This window comes from Lactuca sativa, chromosome 1 (genome assembly GCF_002870075.4).
Source record: "Lactuca sativa cultivar Salinas chromosome 1, Lsat_Salinas_v11, whole genome shotgun sequence".
Classification (NCBI taxonomy): Eukaryota; Viridiplantae; Streptophyta; class Magnoliopsida; order Asterales; family Asteraceae; genus Lactuca; species Lactuca sativa.
Genome location: NC_056623.2, coordinates 152,088,480 through 152,106,531, shown reverse-complemented (window position 1 = coordinate 152,106,531; position 18,052 = coordinate 152,088,480). Strand labels below are relative to the sequence as shown.

The 18,052-nt window shown below is 29.7% G+C and overlaps 1 protein-coding gene across 1 annotated transcript; it reads right to left on the bottom strand.

Annotated features, from left to right (window-relative positions):
- Nucleotides 1-501: 501 nt before the first annotated feature.
- On the bottom strand, nt 502-4,449 carry LOC111916767 (MADS-box transcription factor 23). The gene is made up of 8 exons (XM_023912428.3): nt 4,097-4,449; nt 3,020-3,089; nt 2,668-2,732; nt 2,210-2,309; nt 2,064-2,105; nt 1,863-1,904; nt 1,569-1,753; nt 502-880 (listed from the first exon to the last, which is right to left on the bottom strand). The coding sequence occupies exons 1-8, from the start codon at nt 4,276-4,278 to the stop codon at nt 784-786; spliced, it is 783 nt and encodes a 260-aa protein (XP_023768196.1). The 5' UTR covers nt 4,279-4,449; the 3' UTR covers nt 502-783.
- Between the last annotated feature and the right edge of the window lie 13,603 nt (nt 4,450-18,052).

The following is an 18,052-nucleotide window of genomic DNA, read 5'->3' as shown; positions in this document are numbered from 1 at the left end:
ACAAAGTTGTATAAATCTACGCATATATATCGTCTGGATGATATTTTATACGCAATGCCAACTATATGTAGACATATATAGTATTGATTTTATTGTAATATATATTTGTATAACCTGAAATTTGCTAATAATTATTTTAAAAGACGTAAGATAGTGTTTCTTATTGAAAAAAAAAATGTTTGTTTTTTCCGATGAACTCTTTTATTTTCTTAGCCGGTCGATGTATTTCACGCAATATAATTCATTTACATTTGTGTTAGTTTTTATAAGAAACAAAAAGTTTCAATAAAATATATCATTAACCATTATTTATAAAATAACTAAAGATATATTATTTTTGTTATAACTTACCTTTCATTATTTCACTTTGTTAAGATTATAAATAATCTATTTTCTTCTATTGCTATAAATTTTTTGAGTTATAGTGTCTGACTTTGTTAAAAATAAACTCTTTAATGTTAAAATAAACCACTTATAGAATAAGATTTGGTATCACACGTATTCACATTAAAAAAAAAAAGTTTGATTACTATTTCTATTCAATTAATTCGTCATTTAATTCCCATCGAGCTAAAAAGATCCCCAAACATAAATCTTTATCCTAATAACATATTTCTATTTTCATAAACTCAAAATCTAACAATCGCCGACCAAACTGATGTGACATAATACATAAAGTTCTCGCAAAAGACGAAAATGACAATATCCCAGGATGAATGTCGGAATAAAAAGGGTAAAATCGGAAATCCACATTTTACAATCGCCATTGAAAGATTTCCATGATCATTGTTCCATTTCATCGCTTCGACAACTACTCGAATTACTTTCCCTCTTTGTCAATGTTGATTCCTTCGTTTTTGAGTGGTCACTACAAGGTGGCCTAAATACCAAAAATCAAGACAATGATATCATATCGATTCACATAAGTATAAAAATGTAACCAAAAAAAAAACAAAAAAAAATTCACCACTTTATTGATCATACCCACTTTTATAATGATTAAACCTTTATATACTTATTTTGACCTAGTAATGTACTTTTATTTACTTCTTTTATTATTATTTCAATTCAATTTACTTTCGTTTCTATGTAACAAAATATTGTATTTTGAAATTTTTGTCAAGTTATATAGCAATGTCATCCAAAATCCAAATACATTACAAATGTAGAATTTTCAACTTATAAAGTGGTAATAAAGAAAGAAGTTGAAAACAAACTGTTGTCTTGGATACATTTTTCAATTTTACAGTAAAAAAAAATGAAAGTATAAGGATGTAATAGAAGAAAACGATAGTTGAATGCTTAATATTCAGGCAAAATACAAAAAGGCATGACGTAAAAAAAATAAAAAAAAAAAAAAAAAAAAAGTTTAGTGACCGAATTCAGAATGAAAATATGTTGTGTGTTATCGGGTATTATGCTCGTTTTTAGGAACATGTAACAAGAAACGGTTTTTTAAAGATGAATAAAAATGTAAAAATTTAATCTCTACAAAAGAAGTTAATTGACCAAATCATTAAAATAATAAAAAGTACAAGTGCTTTTCTGTATTTTTTTCTTTTGAATACCTCAATTGAAGTGCAGTTTCAGAGTCAGTGTTGTCAGATCCATAGTAGCAGACAGTATCCGGACTAACCCTGTCATGTTTCGAGATACCCGCGCTGCTACTCGGTGCAGCCACGGGTGTCTGTTCTAGGAAAGTCGGTTGAGTAGACGGTAAAGCTAACGGGATAAATCGCCTCAATTTATCAATCTACAACACATTTGGTGAAAAATTACTAAACATTAAAAAGAAAATTAAAATAGAAAATATTAAATAAAAACCGGTGTTGTGTCGAGGAATATTGGGATTAATCAATTACTTCTCCACGAAGAACCTCATTCTCGTAACCAAGCTCTCTCTCCTAACAAAAACATGTAAAAAAAAAAAAAGATAATCAGTTGTTTCTTTCTTTTTTACTTAATGGACTTAACATATATACAAATTAATCAAATAAACATTTTGTTGATAAGTTTTAAAAATCATTTATCTAGACAACATTTGATAAAATTAAAAAAGTTACCCGGTGTTTTAAATGCTCCATCTCCTCAAACACCAAAGCATTCTGAAAAATAACAATTAATGTATTAGTTAAAAGTTTATGAAGCTTTGAATAATTCATACTTTATTTGTAGTTGTGATGGGGATTTTTGAAATGGAGATAAAAACCTTCTTTTCTCTAACCGATATTATGGCATTACTTAGTTGATGTTCTAATTGAATTAGGTCTTGTACGTTTGTGCCTCCAAGATTATTGCCCATCAACCGCCTACACCAAAAAAAAATTCAAAACATTTAATTAATAAAATAACATTCTAGAATAGCAATGTACTTTCAAAATACTTTTCAAATCAAGTTGACTGGTTAAAATCTTTGAAGGTTAAAATCGTAAATAACAACTTACATTTTCTTCTGTCTCACCTACTATCAAACTTTTTTGATACGCAGGAAGTGGGACAGATGAAAAAGTAGACGGCTACTTTATGACCATGAACCTTTTTTTATATTATATGTAAACAATGAATAATCATTGCATGTCATAATCGAAACGTATCAAACTAGATACAATTTTGGAAAGATTAAGATTAAACAATTAGCATATAAATCGGAGAAAAAGAAGTACGTACGCATTTTCATTTCTGAGTCTTGTGAGTTCATTTCTCAAAACTTCAAGCTCGACTTGTTCTTGCCTCTATGGATAAATGAAGAAATACAACAAATCAACAATGGGTATTACCAAACATAGGATTAAAATGAGAGTTTGTGATCTTTTTAGTACTAAAACAATACTAGACATGAAAAATGGCAACTCCCATGTTCCATGATTCCTTAAATTTTATAAGGGATGGAGGAATGAGTTTATCTACATGTTGCAAAAAGTTCACATGACATGGCATGTGACCTTTTACAATAATTTTATAATAAATACATTGCAAAATTGGTTATAATTAGGTATGAATGAGGAAAATATGAATGTACCATTTCAATTTGTAGTTGTGATGTAGATGGTTCTGTCGCCCTATTATATCGATCGAGTATTCCTCGCATGCTGCAAAAAATAAAAAAATTAAAAAAATTAAAAAAATTAAAAAATTAAAAAATTAAAATTTATCATATATAAATTCAAGTATTGTTCTCTAATCCCACACAAGAATCTAATTTTGTTATAAAGAGTCAATGCTTGGGATATCTCAAGTTTAAAGTTTAGAATTTTGACATTTTTAGTTTTTTAGCACAATTTTTTCAATAGATTGATGTTATTAATGATATGGATACACATTAAAACAAGAGTAAATACAAGGCAACCATTTTGAAAATATAAACTAGCAAACGAAAGAGAAAATATGACTATTTTGATGGTATATTTAATGGCATCATACATTCAACCATAAAATAATTTATGATTCAACAATTAAAAGTCAATAGCAAATTCTTGAAAATATACATTAGCAAGATTTAGATTGCCCCACATAAATTACATTATCAAAAAAACCATAAAGTTAGTAATTTATGAATGGAAAAACAAGAGTACATCGACATGATTTTAGTTAGAACTAAGGGTAATCAACACAATGCACATTCCTAAGAACATTTTTTTGGGAAAAAAATGGATTTTGGGAGGAGATCTTAGTCATGTGAATGGATTCCAAAATTGATTTTATTTTGTAAAATCGAAAGTTAAATTTCACATACATTCGATTAGAAACAGTGGATTGAGAAAAACAAATCCAAGAACTAGGAACAATTAACTACATGCAAAAACATAGATCTATTCATCAGATTCAGAAACCAAAGAATCGAACTTTCTCAACCCCAAAAAAACAGAAATCGCAAACTGAAAACTTCAATTGAAGCGTCAAAACCCCCAAAAACAACCAAGCATTGGAAGATGAACGCAATCAAAACCCCCCATTAAACAATAAAACTTCAATCAGTTCAAGAAATCAAGCAACAAACTTAAAATCCCCAAAAGGGAAACAACGCGAAGTCAAAACAAACATCAATCGGAACTCAAAATCGAATCGGAAAACACATGCAATGGTTTTTGAATAATACCTAGAACTGGAGAACTCGTAAAGTCGACCTGTATTTGAGAAGACGATAATAGCAACTTCAGCATCGCAAAGCACGGAAAGTTCATGAGCTTTCTTGAGCAAACCAGCACGTCTCTTCGAAAACGTCACTTGTCTCGTGCTTACATTCTCAATCTTCTTGATTTCAATTTTCCCTCTACCCATGTTCGATCGAATACAGAAAAAACCCACAAAAATTTCAAACACCCAATTGAGGACGACAAACAACGAAGAGAAGAATTTGGCCTTTTCCCCCAAAATCGCTGATTTTTCTCTCTCTATTTGTGTATATATATAATTATTATAGAGAAAAAAAGAAACCTTCTAAAACCCTGTTCGATGAATGGAGTAAGTTGCTAAAATTGGGGAGAGTGGGGGAGAGGGGAAGATAAAGAGGCGTTTTCCCCAAATGGCGAAGAGATATGGAAACGGCAAGCTTGCATGGCAATTTTATGAGAGTCTATTGCCTGCATGACTCTCTTTCTCTCTCTATTTCTTTTTACCACATTGGGGGGTTTCTTGTAGGTGGGTCCCACACTATCTTTACTTTTTTTTCAAACAATATTTTTGCCATTAAATGATTTTTAATTGTTTTTGGAAAGTGAGTTCAAATTGGAAAGGAGAGTTTTGGCAAGTTAAAGCTAAAATTAAACATTTCTTCTTTCTATGTTATTTCAATAACTTTTGTAATTTTTTTATTAAAATATTTTGAGAATTATTTAAATTGGGTTTGTTTTAGTATTTTGAAGATTTTATATCATGTTTTGAGGTTATCATTTACCATTATTGATTTATATTGTTAATAAAAAAAAACGCGATTTAAATTGAGAATCATGAAATGAAAAGGTTTAATTTGAAACTAGGAAAAGTCAAATCCAACTTATCCAGTCCAAGGGAGTGGAATGTATATTGAAAGCATTTTCCTTTTTTGTCATTTATATTTGTACTAATTATTTTTATTGAAATCATTTTCCTTTTTTGTCATTTATATTTTTACTAATTATTTCTATTACTTTCTCTCATCATAAAAAAATATTGTTTCCATATTTGCTTTCTTCCTTTTCTACCAATTTCTTCACAGTTACGTTTATTTTATAATTATTATGTTAGAAAATACTCTACATATAAGATAATCATATTTTTCTGCTAATTATCTAATTAGTTTTAAAAAATAAAATTTAAATGAAGGAATTAGTAAAAGATGGTTAGTTAAGCATACATGTAATTATAATTATCCTCTAATAATATCGTAGAATAAGATTTTTCAATTTGTTGTGTAACGCTATAAAAACGATGTTTTATTTAAAGGATATAATCTTATGTATGTGATAATTAACAAAATTCATTGGAACATAATTCAATCACGAAATACATATACATATATATATATATATATATATATATATATATATATATATATATATATATATATATAAAGAGAGGAGAGAGAGAGAGAGAGAGAGAGAGAGAGAGAGAAAGAGAGAAGATCATTTGAGAACTCAAAGTTTTTCAAGAACCAAACTAAGGTCATTAGATAAAAATAATAAAATATTATGATCATTTGTGGCATTTTTGTAAATACATGGTAAAAAAATAACACGGGGACATGATAACTAAAGGATTCAGGGGCATTTTAGAGATGAATTACATGTGCGTCTCTCTCTCTCTATCTCATCCAACCTCCTACGGTCATTTCGGTAAATCATATATGGCTAGGGGTGAGCAAAACCCGCACCGCAACTAAAATTAACCGTAAAAACCGCAACCGATAAACTACAACCGCAATAAAAACCGATTGTGAGGTTTTATGTTTTCCAAAAACCGCAAACTTACGGTGCGGTGCGTTTATTAGTTTTCAAAAACCGCAAAAAAAAACGCACCGCATATATTATATACAATTTTTTTTATTAATTATTAATATATTAAATATTGGAAATATGACAGGTTTTATGGATGAAAGATGGATAAATACTAGAAGACAAAAGGTTTCATGGATGAAAGATGAATAAATACTAGAAGACAAAAGTCTTGGTTTTTGTTATGTTTAACTTTAAAAAATAGTGAAATTAGACAATTTTAAGATATTAGTTGTTTGTGATTGTAACACCGAAAATTTTTTAATTTATTTTATTCATTTTTATTTCATAAAAATGCACATTATTCTATATAAACACTTTTTATTTAAAAATCATCAACAAGGTTTTCAGAACATTATGAAATTCCAGGATCTGTATTCATTACTCTTTTCTCTTGTGTGTGTACAATCGAGCCGCCCGCGATTCTGAAGAACCTGAAACACATAACACACAACACGGTAAGCACGAAGCTTAGTGAATTCCCCAAAATACCACATACAGCACATACGTCACTCAAGGCTACAATATGACCCTCCGGTCGGTGTGTCTCAGCGGAACCCTCCAGTTCCGTATCGTTGGACCCTCCGGTCCGGTCTATATCGTTGGACCCTCCGGTCCGGTCTATAAACTCCGCATAGCATAAATCACAAAGACATGATGCATAGCATATCATATATAACATAATACTCAATGTAAGCACATAAGACCCTCCGCTCACACATAACTACCACTCAAGGTAACGTATAGTGAGAAGACTCACCTCGGGTAATTCTCGAAAAGTCTCGAACTCGAAATACCGATCTAGCCGCCACCTAATCACATAAATAAATAACTCTAAATCACTAGTGGCTCTCAAAGGCTAGACAAATCGCGTACTATGCTTCCCAGAAGGGTAAAAGACCATTCTACCCCTCCCCTAGCCCAATAGTCCACTGGTTGACTAAACCCTAAAAGTCAACGGAAGTCAACGGTCCAACTTTGACCAGACTCGTCGAGTCTGGCAACGACTCGGCGAGTCCACACGTGAAATCAGATTCCTCACAAGGTCTCACTCGACTCACTGAGCCACCCACCCAACTCGTCGGGTCTCCACTGATTACGAAACTCGGGTAAACTCGATCCGACTCGTCGAGTCCTCCTATGGACTCGGCGAGTCTCCTCCATGACCAAACTCATCTGACCTTCTGAGGTCAGATCTGCTTCACCAACTTGTAAATTTATCCTTCTAGCACCCACAAATCACATAAAGGTCCAAACTTTACGTCCATGCATCATGATTAGAGCCATAATGAAGAAATAGCCATTTAAATGGAAACCTAGGCTCAAACTCTCTATGTGACTGCATAAAGCTGAACATAAGGGACTCTCTGGACCTCCCATGGTCCATATCTAAGGCTTATTCCACATTGGGACCTCAAACATTCCATAAACCTCTAAAGAGAATGGTTAAGAAACCCTAGATTCATGAAATCAACATCAAACAGGAGAAATGGTCCGATTTGTTACCTCAAAGTAAAGCTCCAAGCTTCATAACCTCAATACATCAACCCCCTCTGGTCCCTCTTGCTAGAATCTCATCTTCTCTTTAGAAATGACACACCAAAATGCTCAAGATGGCTCTTCTTTACTCTCAAAGCTCTCAAGGATGATTTAGGGTTTCTCCAGGGTAAGGATAGTCGCAATTGAAGACCCTAAGGCTCTTTAAATAGGTCCCAAACCCGGACAATTAGGGTATTCCTCCACAGCGCCGACTCGGCGAGTCCAATGGTCGACTCGTCGAGTCCATTCATTTAAACACATTACGTGATCGCGCCCCTACTCGACGAGTTAATCCACCAACTCGCCGAGTCCCTTCGATTAAATCAAAATATATAAATAATATAACATACCCTAGAATCTGGATGTTACAGTGATTTAAGTTAATTTTCTTATACCTTATGGTTTTTTATTATTACAGGTAATATGTTTGAACTCTTAAAATCGTTTGAGCTCTAAACTATGGTTAAAAATCACACGAAATAACCACACCAAATCGATCTGGTTAATAACCGCAACACAAAAAAAAAAAAAAAACCGCACCAAGCGGTTTTGAAAATGGATTAACCGCATTTACGATTAGTGATGAGGTTTTAGCTAATAATTGCACTGAACCGCACCGCACTCACCCCTATATATGTCGCAGGAAGAAGACGATTACAGGATCACTCTTTTCAACTAACCTCCGCCACACAAATCGACATCAAAAGCTTCATATATCGGCTTATCCATGGTGTCACTGGATTCTCCGACATGACTCCATCGGAATTTCGAAAGCATCTCGGATTGAGATCTCAATTTCATCTCATGTTTAGGTGTTGAAGATTTTTTTATGCAAATTCACTGCAAATGTAACGTTTATAGTCCTCATCTCCTCATTCACGTTTATAGCCCTCAACTCCTCAATCTATTTGATGAATCGTTGGTTCATGAGTGATAACAACTGTTTAGTTGCTTTGTAGGAGTGGAAACCTAGGGTTTCAACTCGATTGCTTTTCAGGAGCATTTCCAGATCTAGACGGCCTTCTTTTCAAACCCTAGCTCGTACTGTACTTCTTTTGCTGATCAACTTATAGTTTTGATTCAGATCTCAGAATTGGTTGAAATTTCTTGAATTTGTAGTTAATTGGTTGTTATGTCGTATATGTTCTTCGCGATTGGTTAAATTGGTGAACTTGTTATGCATGTTACCTAGAATTGAATGGAAATAGCTCAGACTTGTTTAGTTGCTCTTTTTGCTAGATCTAATTGACCAATTGTAACTGGAAATGCGTAGATTCCTTTTTTTTTCTTTTTTCGGTAGTGTGATATGTACAGGAGAAGCAAGTATTTAAATTGCATATTGTTGACGTAATGATATTGTGTTATTTTAAACACTAATGAAATTGGATTCAAACAGTGGCCCCTTTGGGATGATTAAATTCAAATTTCAAGTCAATGTATGTAGAAATGATGTTATTCACATTTCACAGTTTTGGTTGTGTTTTATGTTTCATTTCCTGTATCTTCATTGAGAGTTTGTTTATGGGATAATGTAGAGAATTTAGAGCTGTAACATTTCTATTAGTCAAGAATGGGGAAGACTTCTCGAAAGTGGATCAAGACTGTGTTTTTTGGGAACATGTCATCAAAATTTAATCTCTCAAAAGTAAGAAAAATGTTACTTTTTGTACATGACTTGTCTGCTCTTTTAGTATGTGATCCTGATGTGATCTAATTTTTGCAGGATGCTACTTCAGAAATAACAGTATCCATCACTGGTAAACACACCATCAAACAATTTTGGTGCTGATTTAATGATCATCTCAAGTCCAATGCGCCCTGTAATTGATTCAAGTGATCATACAGAACTTGAAAAGACCTTAAGTGCTAACTTAATAACCGATTCACCTGAAAATGATAATGTAAATGATTATACATAACTTGTATAATTGATTGTTGCAATTAAACCCTAGAGTAGATGACGAGTTTGATAAATGATAATGCAAATAGGAGCACAACAACCAAGGTACATGAATATTATTATTATAATCTTTTTATTTAAAAAAAAATGCAAAATCTTTGCAAACATTCTAATATTTATATTATTTTTTGGACATAAACTAATTATATAGTACACTAATAATCACCATCTGCTTCTTTAGTAATCTATTCTTGAATTTGTGTTTCGGAATTCAACAAATCTCATATCGTTATAGAAAAAAAAATCACATGTAATTCACATGTGGATCACATGTGAATCACAAGTGATTCACATGTAAATCATAAGTGATTCACATTTGAATCACAAGTGAATCACATATAAATCACAAGTGATTCAGATGTAAATCACAAGTGATTCACATATGAATCACAAGTGATTCACATATGAATCACATGTAATTCACATATAAATCATAAGTGAATCTCATATAAGTTACATATGAATCACAAGGGATTCACATGTGATTCACATGTAGATCACAAGTGAATCACATAAGAATTACATGTGATTCACATGTAAATAACATGTAACTCACATATGAATTACATATGATTCACATGTAAATCACATGTAATTCACATATGAATCACATGTAAATATTATATGATATATGCATGTGCATTTTTGTAAGTGTTCTTGCATTAATCAAATTTTTAATTTTCTTGTAGATTTTGAAGAATTTGTAGAAAGTATTGAAGAGGTGAAAAGTGATAAATTGAAGAAAATATGAAAATCTTGATACGACGAAATGATAACATTGTGAATCTCCGTAGCATATTTTGTTTTTTATATTTTATTTTTTATTAAATAAAATACTTATACTATTATGTTTATAGATTGATTAATAAAAATAAGATTTTTTATAATTTACTTACGAATATTATAGTATAAGAAATATGCATATATTTATTTGAAAAAAATATGAATATATGTACCTAAAATGTTGATTTTTTTTGTTAAAAAAATTAGAATTTTTTCAAATATTCTAGTTTTTTTATATAAATTTACTAATTATTAAAAATTTATATATATTTTTTAAAATGCAGCTTTATTAAATAAATTGCAGTTTTTTTAAGTTGTACTTTTTTTGAAAAAATTGCAATATTATAGTAAACAATGCAGCTTTTTTTAAAAAAAAAAATTACAGTTTTTTATAAATTACTGTTTTATTAAAACATTTGCGTTTTTTTAAATATATATATTTTTTTAAAAAATTTACAGTTTTTTTTTGAAAAAACTGCAGTTTAAAAAAATCAATATTTTTAATAATTTTTAAAAAAATTCAAGTTTTTTAATAGAATATTATATTGTAATTATTCTAATGTGATTTTTATAATGTTAAAATATTCTAATATTGTACTAAATTTGTCAGATATGTAACACATTTTAATATTCTACTAAAATATTTCATAGATATTTCAAAAACAACGGTAATTTTTTTTTAATTTTTTTAATTTTTTTATTGGAAAATATCAACAACGAAAATAATATTTAAAAAAAATCAAAAATTTTCAATTATTTTTCGTTTTAAAAATAATTTTTATCTATAAAATAAATGGCTATGATTGCATCTCTTCATCTCACAAAATATAATGGTCGCATATAAACGTCACCCTATATATATATATATATATATATATATATATATATATATATATATATATATATATATATATATATATAAGGTTCTAAAAAGCTCGTCATGGCTCCGCCATGGCGCACCACGACTCCAAGGCTTGCACTTGCCGCCAAGTTTTGCCAAAACGTCGCTTTAACTCATATATGTATATAAAAATAAATAATAGTTGAAAATACATATAAAAATATTAATTATATAGAAAATTGTTGTCTTAAGTCACGCCTTACAAACGTCATGACTCGCCAAGGCTCGGAAAAGCTTGAGACTTGACATTGTCGCCAAGTCACGCCTTACGTTATTTAGAACCTTGTGTGTGTGTGTGTGTATATATATATATATATATATATATATATATATATATATATATATATATATATATATATATATATATGTTCCGACGAGGACATATTTTTCGATAAGTACTCGTGACAACACCTTTAAAAAAATTGAAAAAAATACAAATCATAAAATCAAGTATAGTATAATATCGGAGAGAAAAAAAATTGAAAAAATATTTTTGAATCATTAAAATTGAATCATTGATCATAAAAAGTAAAACATGAATCATAAAAATGATCCAAAATTTTATTTTCAATTTTTTTCTATCCAGTATAATACTATGCTCGATTTTATTATTTGTTTTTTTTATATTTTTTTCAAAATTTTTAAGGTGTTTTCACCGAAAAAAGAGTTCTCACCCGATATTCTCTCTGTCTCTCTATATATGTGTACACACACACACACACACACACATATATATATATATATATATATATATATATATATATATATATATATATATATATATCAAATGAGAACATGTAAAAGGTTGAGAACGCGTGAACAGATCTGGACCACTTAAATCTTTAGATCTAAGGTTATTATTAAACTTGCGATTTATGAAAAATTCTAAAACTACTGGCATTAAAGTGTAACTTTTAAATGACCAGAAGTGTATAATAGGAATTGCAAATTTACCTATTTCCTAAAATTTCTCTCCCTCTCTCCTCTTTCCTTTGATATTCCCGTATCTTTATCCCCCTCACTCACTTACTCACTCACACTCTCTCTCTCACACACACACACACTCTCTCTCTCTCTCTCGCTCGCTCTCTAGGGTTTCATAATAAACTGCTTCCCTTTAAGAATTCAGTTCCATTTTCTTTCCTCCCTTCAGTCAGCGATCTAACACCAATGATCGTCAATGTTTCCCGCACCCTAGTCGCCAACATGGGTGATATTGATGGTAAATACGAGAGGCATGAAGCACCACCATCTAGATCTGCAGTTCGTGACGATGCATCTGAATCCTTTTATTATGCAGCAGAAGATGACGAAGAAACCCAAATATATTTGGGTCCCAAAATTAGCATCAAAGAACACCTCAAAAAGGATAAGGTCATCCGAAAATTAATATATTATCGGTGTCTTCTAATCTTTTTGTTCATATTTCTCATTCTCATTGCATCTTAATTCTTTCATGTTTCTTATTTGATTTGGCTGTGAATTGGAATCGTTGTTCAATTTGTAAATCTTATTTCTCATATGAATCATATGTGGGTTTAAATCATTTGCTAATTCATAATTTGATTTCAGATTAATTTCATGTTCTTCTTTGATCGATTCCAAAATTTTTTGTATAATTTCAATCTCAGTAGTTTTTTTTACTTGTGAAAATCAATTTCATGAAGTTCTGATTTGTATGAGGTCTCAATTCCATTGACTAATTTCGATTAGTATTTCTCATCATTCACGAAGATATGAAGATTTACCGATTATTGAATGATTAGAGATTATGTTGTAAGTTTTTGTAGATGAATGACCAAGATTAGATAAAGAATAGAATGGTTATTATGAAATTGGTGATCAGAAAAATGGGAAAAGAGTACTCAACTGCGGAAAATAGTAGTCAACTGTAGGTTGACTACTCTTTTTTGGGCTATTTTTGGCTAATTGGTTTTATTTGGCTATTTTTTGATAAGTTATTAAAGATTTTGGCTAGATTTGTATTTATCCCTTATAAATAGTGTTGTCCATATGATTAGAAGACACCAATAAGAATCATTTATGATTGTAACTATTTGCAAGATAAACGATTAGATGGCCAGTTTTAATTATTAATGATTATAACATCATATGATTTTGCTACCAATTATTCATTTTAATATATTTTTTTTATCATATTATAGTATTTACATAATATTGTCATTTTGTAGATATTGATCAAAGAAAAAGGAATGCTAGAATTTTTTTAGGTATCACTACTGCTTATACAAGCTTGCGAGTCATTTGATTCAAACAAAAGAATGAGGCTGCGACCTATTCAAGAAAATGGTTGACACAATGATGAATTTTGTAATTTTTTCCATTGAAGTGGTTTAATCATTACATAAAGGTGAAGAATTTGAGCTAGAGGAGAATGAGTGTATTTATTTATGATTAGAGGTATTGTTAATTCTTACACTATTTTTATTTTGTATTTATTTATGAGTACCAGTGTATTTATTTGTGAGTAACAGTGTATTCATATGTGAATGATTGTTTTTATTTCTAAATAACATTGTACTCATGTGTGAAGGAGTGTATTTATTTATGATTAGAGGTATTCTCTTTTTTAAGAAATGAAAATTTTTACACTATTTTTATTTTCATTTGATGAAAAAAGGCATTGGATTATTTGTAAATTGATGTACATTCATTTGTGATTGGAGTCGTATTAGGTTTTTTGAAGAAAATTTTCGTTTTTGAATACAAGTGTTTTGATTTGGGATTGAATTTCTATTCATTTTTTTGAAAAAAAAATATGAAATTCGAGGAAAAAAATTGATTTTTTTTTTCAGTTTAAATTAAATTTTGGTAACAATGTTTTTTATATTCCATTAATAAGTAAAATTAAAAATAGATTTTTTTTTTGTTTTTTGGTAACTGATCCTAAATTTAAGGGAAATTGATTGAATTATATTTTATTTTAATTTAATTAAAATATACAATTACTAATATACACTTGTATATTGATTGATCCAGAATTGTTCTCGCGTTCTCAACCTTTTAGATGTTCTCATTTGATCATATATATATATATATATATATATATATATATATATATATATATATATATATATATATATATATATATATATATATATATATATATATATGGCGGTTCACTTGAGATTAAATAAAATAAAGGTCTTGAGATTCAACTTCAGTCACGTATTTCTCATTTACCGCTCTAACGCTCCAGCGAACACGCAACAACGGCGTATACCAAATCATAAATGATTATATGGAAGAGAGTTATAATCATATATTCTTATGCATGTTTATACGTATATGTCAAAACATACATGATTATACATATATGTATGTTCACGTTCACATATTAAATAATCATATATAATTATAACGGTTGGTGGCAGAGGTAGCGGTCGTATAAGTGACAGAGATGGCGGTAGTGGGGACGGCTGGTGATAGAGGTGGTGGTAGTGGTTATGGCGGTGGCGGTTGTGGTGGTGGGGAAAGTGGCGGAGGTGAAAGGAACGGACGACGCTACATAATCATTTATGATTATAACTAACCCGCCACGTCGCTATGCGGGAGGGTTAGAGCGGCTAATGTAAATTATGTGGTTAAGGCTGAATTCAAAATATCAATTTTTTTATTTCAACGGAACCTACCTCCCCCCTCCCCTCTCTCTCTCTCTCTCTCTATATATATATATATATATATATATATATATATATATATATATATATATATATATATAGGCTTAGGTTATTTTGTTTTTACTAACTATTGTGTGCCAGAATGCATAGATCTGGACCAACGAATGGAATTAATCAATGGACATGGTTTAAGAGTGCATGATATTACAATGGGATAACATGTACCATATAATCACAAAAATTTTAGCAAAAGGGTATTTTGGACAATTAACTACATTTATAAAAGGAAATTTTGGATTTTAGGGATAATTAATTCTCCTAAACTTAAAAATCTGAATTTTTTTAATTAATTCAATTTTAATTCTAATGTAATTTGTAAAAATAACTGATTTTATTTTATCAGAATATTTTTGCTAGAATGATGTTCTTTCAGAATTTTATTCTATTAGAATATTACTGAAGAATAACAAATTTCTTGAATCTGAGGTTGAAAAATAACAACATTCTAATATATTCTTATACATCTGAACTTAAATACAAATTCATACATATTCTTACAAACTAAAAGTCTTATACATTTTAATATAATTATACATATTCTAAAAGAATATCAAAAAAAATGAATAAAATTCTTAAAAAATAACAACATTCTTTAACTTTGAGTGTGAATCTATTATGCATTCTTCAAGTTATTCCTATAAGGTCTTCAACACATTCTTCTAGCCATCCTATCACAAATACAATAAAAACTAAGAATGGTTAAAAACATGTTATCACTTTATATATTCTGACAGAATACATAGAGTATGACAGAATACATAGAAAACATTATAACAGAATACATAAAATATATTTTTACTAGTTGTAACTTTAATTGTCACTATAAATAATTAAAAACTTGTTACTTGCAACTTGCAATCATATTTCTAGATGATAAAACTTAACAAACCAACAATTTGCAATTTAACAATCTTAAAATTTTTGTACAATAGAAAAAATAGTAAAATTTAACAAACCATTCTTACAACAATGATATTGTATGAGAATGCTCTAGAAGGAATACTCATAGAATGTATTCATTAGCTCATGATGCTTTGCTGAAAGGTTTTCAATCAATTCTTGCACTATCATTTACCATGTTTTTTTTTCATATTTAAATGCAAAAACCTGTTCATTCTATATGAATATAAATACTATATAAATATACTTGTTGCCAAGAAAAATTCTTAAAGACATTCTAACAAAATGTATTTACACAAATAAAATCTGACAGAATACACTTCAATCATAGTCTTTTCTTCTATATGAAAAAAAATAAAACAAAATGTAAATCATAGCAAAATGTTTTTTATTTTTCCTATCTTGATAAATAAGGAGATTGAAATTGTTATGTCATAATAATTGACATCAAATAGATGAGTGTTGTCAACCTCATTCTAAAACAATATTGTGTTTTCTCATTCTAAAAGAATTTGCAGGTTTGAAATAACATTCATTAAGTAAAACAAATCAACATTTTCATCGTATATTAACTTTTCCAAGAAATCTATGAGTGGTTATTAAAAAACAATGGCTGGGCTAAAACACAAGAATCTAAAAAATAAGGATATTATTTTTATTTATATATAATAATCCGGTTAAAACATGAAATACTATTAAAAATTTTCCTTTCCAGAATCCTTTTAATTGTAATTAAAAATTAACAAAATAAATTAAAAATTAAACAAAACAGATTATTTACAATCCATAACATATAAAATCAAATTAATGCTAACGTAACTAACATCTCATACATTTATACATATAATAACTAAATAAATGTAAAAGAAAAACTATTTCCATGGTAGTCATATTTTTTTATTTCCAAATATTATTACTTTTAATCCCATAATGTAGAATGTACCACCAAAATTCCATAAAAATCTTGGTTACTTTTTTTAGGATTAAATTTTGTGATCGGAACATATAACAAATGTTAAACAAAAAGGGAAAAGAAAGAACGTGAAAAACAAGACTAGAACAAAACGACGACTAATAATTTATGATTTTATTACCAACCTTGTTTATGGATAATCAACATTCATGGATTGTCATAGATCTTTTCGAATTTGATTGCTTCAATCGTTGAATTCTAATTTTTTTTTTGTTGGGTCCGACGCCTGCAAATCTGCAATGAAGGTAAATTGGTTATCAAGTGTAATGGTTGTAGTCATCATAAAGATAGAGGCGTGGAGATATAGGGTTTCTGAAAAATGATATCCCTAATTTGAAGGGATATTAATTGAATTAATTGTTTACCATAATTAGTTCTAACAAAGATTACTATTATACCCTTAAATAATTAGTTTAATTATTTATTAATTCCTGAATTCTCATTGGTCCTTAGAATCACACAATAGTTGTTAAAAACATTTGAACCTAACTCTTTCTTTCTCTCTCTCTCTCTCTCTCTCTCTCTCTATATATATATATATATATATATATATATATATATATATATATATATATATATATATTTGGGACGGTACAATCATTGCATTGAAAATTTGGTATATGTACCATGATTACTCAGTTGGTATGATACTACCAACCAAACATCTTAGCTACCAAATATATTTGCTATCAACATTTTTGGTTTGTTTGGTAAAATGTTGATTGGTTTTCCATGGAACATATTTGTAAGCACTGTTAGAGACCATGTTGTTTTAACTGATTTTATACTATCATATAATTAAATACAATTTAAATATTTCATATCTAAATTTTATAAAAAAAAAATTGTAACATCCCAAGTACAGAAGCAAGAAGTTGAAGGGTGCTATATGAAAATAAGCGAAGGGACTCGGCAAGTAGGTCTCTTGACTCGCCGAGTCGAAGCGAGAACCGGGCACGTGATTAAGTGGCCTAACTCGCCGAGTCGGCGGCTAGACTCGATGAGTCAGTGCTGGATGAGGAAAAGCCCTAATCTTTGGGTTTGCATCCTATTTAAAGGACTTAATGTCCTCCCCTCAACCCCCTTAGTCCCCTTTAAGATCCAAAAACCCTAACTCGTTTGTGAGAAGCCTTGGAAGCAAATTGGAGTGATTTGTGAAGAGATCTTGAAGATCAAGAAGCTTGGATCAAGGAGACTTGAGGAGATCCGGATTATCCTTGGCCTTCTCCTTTCTAGTACCATTTTCATGGAGTTCTAGGGTTTGGTTGGAGAGATATTGATGAGATCTTGGTGCATGAGTTAGATGTGGAGTTGAAACTCCAGATC